Here is a 6,000-nt window from a genome sequence, read left to right on the forward strand (position 1 = left end):
CAAAAAAAAAAGAAAAAAGAAAGAAATCCAGCAAACTGGGCTTTTCCCCCCTCTCTCTCTCTCTCTTTCTCTGTCTCTCTCTCTGTCGCCGGGTGACAGAAGTGAACAGCTGGGCTTCAGATTCATCGTGTACGGCCAGTAATTATTGCCGGTGCTGCCTGCTACTGACCCAAGTGAATAGAATGTCACATGAAAAAATACACGGCAGACGGGGGGACCTGAGGCTGAGGGGTGCCGGGACGGGGACTGCGTGTGTGTGTGTGTGTGTGTGTTTGTGTGACACACAGGAGGAAGAGGAGGACAGTGTTTAAAAGTCACTACGTTCCTGTTTGCAGTCAATTACGGACGAGGACGGGGGTATTGGCTCCGTAACTCGGCAGAGCAAACATTTTCCTCCTCACACTGAAGGTTGACAGAAAAAATTGCTTCAGTTTGTTTGTACTGATTTTTCTTTTTTCTTTCATACAGTCGGCACAACAGCCACCATAATCCTGTCAAAGGAAAGCTGGTTGAGAATTGAAACTTAGAGATGTGCTCAATGATAAAAAATTAAAAAAAAGCAGCAGTAGAGTGAGGAAACGGATTTAGCTCAACACCTTCTCGTCTCATCTTTTAGCTTTGACCTTACATGTACGATTAACTGAACTAACCACGGTATTGATGACTAAAAAAAACAGCGTTTCCGTCATTATATCAAGGCTGACCCCACCTGCTGTATTTGTTCTAGAGATAAAACTATCAATTTATTACCTGTGTCAATCACTGTCCTTGTCATTAAATAGTTAACCCCGCATCTGCTGCTTCTTCTCCCACACGTCAGCTGTATGAAAGTTGTGGCGCGTCACATTCCATACCGACAGACCTACGTGCGTAATAGTTCACACCTTATAGACCCCATCGCCACATTTAAAAGGATTAGTCACCACATTTTGTGCTGGCTTAATCTCTCTTTCAGCTGGCCTAATAAGTGTGCTTCGATAAACTAAGCATGCAAATTCATTCATGGCCAGTGGAGACCGCGCTTTCAGGCAAATGCGACAAAGTCTTCCACCCTGCTAATTACCTCTTCATTTTCCCCGATTCCTCTCTTATACAGCATGTCAATGACTAGAGACTATTCTTCCCCCTGACTTTGCATGAAATTGTAATTTCATATTTAAGATTAGGAAATCGGGTCGGGGAAAGAAAAAAGTTAAAAGGGAGCTTTTCTCTTGAATCTCACAAGAATACATGACATGGCATATGTGAGATTTAAAAAAAGAAGGATTCGTTTTTGGCTGTTAACGCTGAGACAATTGAAATGTACCCAGAAAATAATACATAATTAAAAACTTTCTAATTAATGACATCATTAATAATTAACTTCCATTCTTTATAAGATAGTATAATTAAAAATGATATTTCACCGTTCTCTCTTTTTTCTTAGTAGTCTAGTTTAACAAACATGCATTATCTTTGATAGTAAAAACTTGGCCCGTTATATTTGAGATAATAAAGGCAATGAAGACCCAAGGTGCAACCTGTTTATCATTCTGGAATATTTCTTCAGCGAGTATTAATTAGGCCATTACTCCAGATTGGTGACGGGGAGCTTTGAGGTTTTAATTAGGTGCTGGCCACTGCATGAGTGCACAGGATTGAAGAAAGGGGGTGGTGATGCCACTTCGCTCCCGGCCCATATCAAGTAGCCACCAACACGTTTGGCTACCGCGGCAAGATGCATGGCAGCCCACGTGCATCTGGAGTTTATTTGATTGTTTCATCTCTCATGTTTCCTCTTTCTGCCAGTAAAAAAAAAAAAAAAAGAAAAAGCCAGTTGGTGTGATTTGGGTATTATAAGATGGGGGTTAAGGTAATTATGGTGTTGGGTGGCTTGTGTCTGATGACTGGGCACATGTTCAACCAGGACTCAGCTGTCCCACTCTTTCTGTCTACCCCCCAACACACACACACACACACACACACACTCACACACACCTCCCTCCCCTTGTCTGCTGTCTATATTTCCCCTTCTCGCCCCCTGCCACTCCGCTAAAACCAGGCATAACACACACAGCCTCACGTAACATCAATCAAAGGCTGAAAGCGAACCATAAAACTACACAAACATATACACTGCCATTAACTACTGTATTTGACACTTATTTAATAGTTCTTTTCGAATGTGGTGTGAAATCAGAAAAACACATTTAAAGGTAGAAAATGAATTATTTATGGAAAAAGGAAATTAGAGGAATTGATTGGAGGGGCATTGTTTTAAATTTAGTTTTAGTTTTTTCAATAAAATGTGTCTATGTGTATATTTTTGACAATTAAAAAAAACATTTAATAAAAATATACTTTTTTTTTTAAACACTCAATCTATACAAACTCAAGCAGCGTGATGTGACCTGCTTCAGTGTGTTCAGTATGCGTATGTAAGTGAAAACAAAAATCATATTTTGGTATCATCTGAACAAGGTATTTAAAAAATAAATCTTGAGAATGTGAGTGTTTTTCCTCGGTTGACAAGGCGATACTAATCACCTCATTGCTGAGAAGCACTCTTCCCTGACAAGGCTCCTTAGAATACAAGGATCCCCCAGGAGAAATCGGCATGAAAGAGGTTAAAGACAATGACTCGCATTTTTTTTCCCTCCAAATGTCTCCCTGTTAAATTTATTTCAAAACTCTGTTAATCTGCTGTACACAACATTTCCATTAGCATAGCCCAGCCCCCTAATAAAAAATCTGGCTAGTTTAATTAAAAAATGTAAATTTACTGTCATCCGAGGAGCAGCAGAAATAAGGGTGCAACAGCATATTTTATTGCTTAAGACATCAAATTGATTCAGGTTATTGCTAAATTGTGATAAAAGGTTATTGAAGGCCTTCAGAACTGGGCTTGTTTTTCTCCCTCATTTCATCCTGGTTCTGTGGAAGGCCGTAAAAGATGGAGAGGGCCACAAAGGGTTAATGAGACAACTCAGTGAGGGAGCAGGCGATCAACATTACGACTCGTGTGAGGGTAGAAAAACATTTTCTGGGCTGACGAAAAGTTGGAAATTAGGGTGTGTCACAATTACAGTTTTACTTGTCTGTTGTCATTTTAACCTTTAATGCAGGACACCTTAAATAACCTGACATAATAAGCACGCCTTCTTGTCTGTCTTACAAATGTGTTTGTGAAGCCTGTGGTGACAGTGGTCTGCTGCACAGTCTCTCAGAGTTTTTTTTGTAATTTTTTGCAATATCTTTTGCAAAAAAAGATTGGATTTTATTTTTCAAAAATTCTGCCATGTACAATTTAAAGAGCAGAAACGCCTTTGTGGTGTCAAGAGAGAAACAATAAATAATTTTATAAGAGGATTAGAATAAAATGGAGAATGAGTACACAACTGGCACATGAAGGTATTCAAAAGAACTGCCTGGAGCATAACCTGCTTGAGTAAAGTTGTAATTACAGATTTTCTTTTTCAAAAAACACATCAAATAAAAGACAGACTATATCTCAACGTAAAAAATTAGATACGTCCTTTCATAAATTTAAAACAGTAATTCTTATTTTAATATAATTTTGAAATTAACAGCTTACTCGAATTATTTCCTTTTCTAAATATTCTCGACTTTTACGTGTATCAAAAGTAACCCACAATGTCTCTAAAAAGTGTAGTCATTCACTAGTTATATTTAACTGTAGTGCAAATTGTGAAATACAGAGGGACTATCAATGCACACACACACACACACACACACGCCTAAAAGGAAGACACCACCACAAGACGCACACAGAAAGACTGCCTAAATGTGAGTGTGAGGTATGACTTATTTTAAAACACACACGAAAGCCTTAATACGGGTAAAGGGGCGAGCAGAGTGGAGCTTATATAAGTATACGGTGCAATCCAGTTATAGCAGGACAAGTTCCTCCCTTCAAAAGTCCGCACAGTGACTGTTATTACTGTAACCTGACAGTTACAGGTACAATGAGAATTAAAATGATTTGCCCCACAGGTGCAATTGCACCAAAAATACTAATCAATGAGAAAAATATTTTTCTCATTTTAAATAAACGTAATGATTTGTGGTAATTTTACCAACAATCTAATGCATTAGGTCTATTGTAGTGTTTACATTTTTAGGTAACAACCCTGAATGCACTGCGTGTGAACTGATTAGAAGTACCTGAAAAGGTGTCAGCCCTGCTCCCCGTACCTTTTGCATGTGTAACAACAAGAGCAACACAGCAGTTTGTTTGCTTTGTCCCCTTGGTAACAAACCCTTAGGCCATTCTATGTACTCTAAGAGCATTACCCGTGTCTTTGTGGCTAAAACCGATACCTGTATTTCTCCACTACCAATAGTAGCTCCTACAAAAACATGTAATTAACTGAACAAGCAGGAAAACAAGGACGAAGAGAAAGAACTGCGTGACTGGGACTTTTTTGCTGCTCTCTCACGTCGTGGAGAAGAAATAGACACTGACGAGAGAAAATGAAACTGGCTGTGTGAAGTTTCTTCTCATGTGCACGGCATGTTACACACAGCGTCTTGACTTGTTTGTTTGGACAATGGGCAATCATATTTGATATTGCAGTCACCTTTGGGCACTGTCAAAGAGCTATAAATAAGGGTGTCGCAACACTTGGGTTTTACGTGTGCTCGGGCACATAGTTTAATCACAAATAACTTCCCCTCTGCGTGTATTTAGTCAGAAATAAAGGCACACCTTAAACTGTCAGCTAATAAAACATATCTGGCAAAGACAGAAAAGAAGAAGAGTACTCACCATATTCAGGGAAGTCGAAGTTAAATCCTCTCAGACATGTAACTTTCATAATATTACTCAACTCTGTCAGAAAGTCATTCGAATGTTGGTTGGTGGAGGGGGAAATAAAGCGGAAAAGTAACTAGATAAAAAAAGGCTTCCTTCAATCATGCACTAAACTCCTTGACATGTAATCTGTCAATAGTTTGTTGCTGAGATAATGCCGGCTGCCATGAGCGGATTTGATTGGCAGCTTAGGGTCTGGCCCCTCCTTCCTGTGGTTTGACGGAGGGGTGGGGGGGGTGTAGGTGAAAGAATATAGAGCCTCCCCCTTTCCCTGCGCGCGCTCGCTCTCTCTCTCTCTCTCTCTGCTGCTCTCTCTCTCTCTCTCTGCCGCTCTCTGCTTTCCCCCCACACACACACACACACTCACACTCACACACACACAGGCAGAGACCAAGCTGTTGGGGATGTTGTCTGAATAGGCTGATAGGAAATTATGGCAGAGGAACCGGAGCAGTTTTTTTCTCCCTCCCTCAGTGGGCTGGCCTTTTCCATCTTTGTGGTCTTCTAGCCCTTTCAACCCTCTTGGGGTGGAGCCTCTACTGCCTCTATTCAAATGAAGGGAGCACAACACTTGGGGGAAAAAGCCTTTTGGTAGGAAGAGAGAACGCGTTTGATAAACTGTATTATACTATAGTATACTATAGTCGCACAGTATGCAAGGCTTTTGTATTGATTATTTAAATGTATTATATAGTTAAAAAAGGGGGTTATACTCCTTTTTCTAAATGACTATTTTGGATCAAGTTGAACTAAAGTATGTAAAAGGATGTTTTTACAATTTTATGAAAGCATAAACTCAAAATTATATCATAACTGAAAGGGACATACTACATATGATCTACATGCTTGTCCTTTAATGTGTCTTATCAGGAGCATCGAGAGGTAAAGATTATAAGATGTTACTTTAACGCTTTGGCTTGAAGCAAATAACTCTTTCACTTCTCTCCCATCACAGAGATCCTCTCTATTTCCGTGGCATACAGCGTACTTTCTCTGCCTCTCTCCCTCAGAACACTCTCCTTCTCCTTCCCTCCCTCTGATAAGCTATCAGTTTTCATTGTAATTTCAGGTGAAATGATAAACGACAGCCGTTACCAGGTGGCAATGAATACTTTATAAGACAAACCCCTTATTTGCCTGGCAGTTTCTTCCGCAGTGGCATGCAAAGTGCCTCTGGACCATTTCTA

General features: G+C 39.9%; 1 protein-coding gene across 1 annotated transcript in view; it reads right to left on the minus strand.

Annotated features, from left to right (window-relative positions):
* Positions 1-5,175, minus strand: part of casz1 (castor zinc finger 1) — a 71,667-nt gene extending 66,492 nt beyond the window's left edge. The window contains exon 1 of the mRNA XM_037478450.2: positions 4,769-5,175. Within this exon, the coding sequence (XP_037334347.2) occupies positions 4,769-4,817 (49 nt within the window). The 5' untranslated portion in view covers positions 4,818-5,175. The remainder of the gene's footprint in view (positions 1-4,768) is intronic.
* Between the last annotated feature and the right edge of the window lie 825 nt (positions 5,176-6,000).

Source organism: Pungitius pungitius, chromosome 1 (genome assembly GCF_949316345.1).
Source record: "Pungitius pungitius chromosome 1, fPunPun2.1, whole genome shotgun sequence".
NCBI classification, from domain to species: Eukaryota; Metazoa; Chordata; class Actinopteri; order Perciformes; family Gasterosteidae; genus Pungitius; species Pungitius pungitius.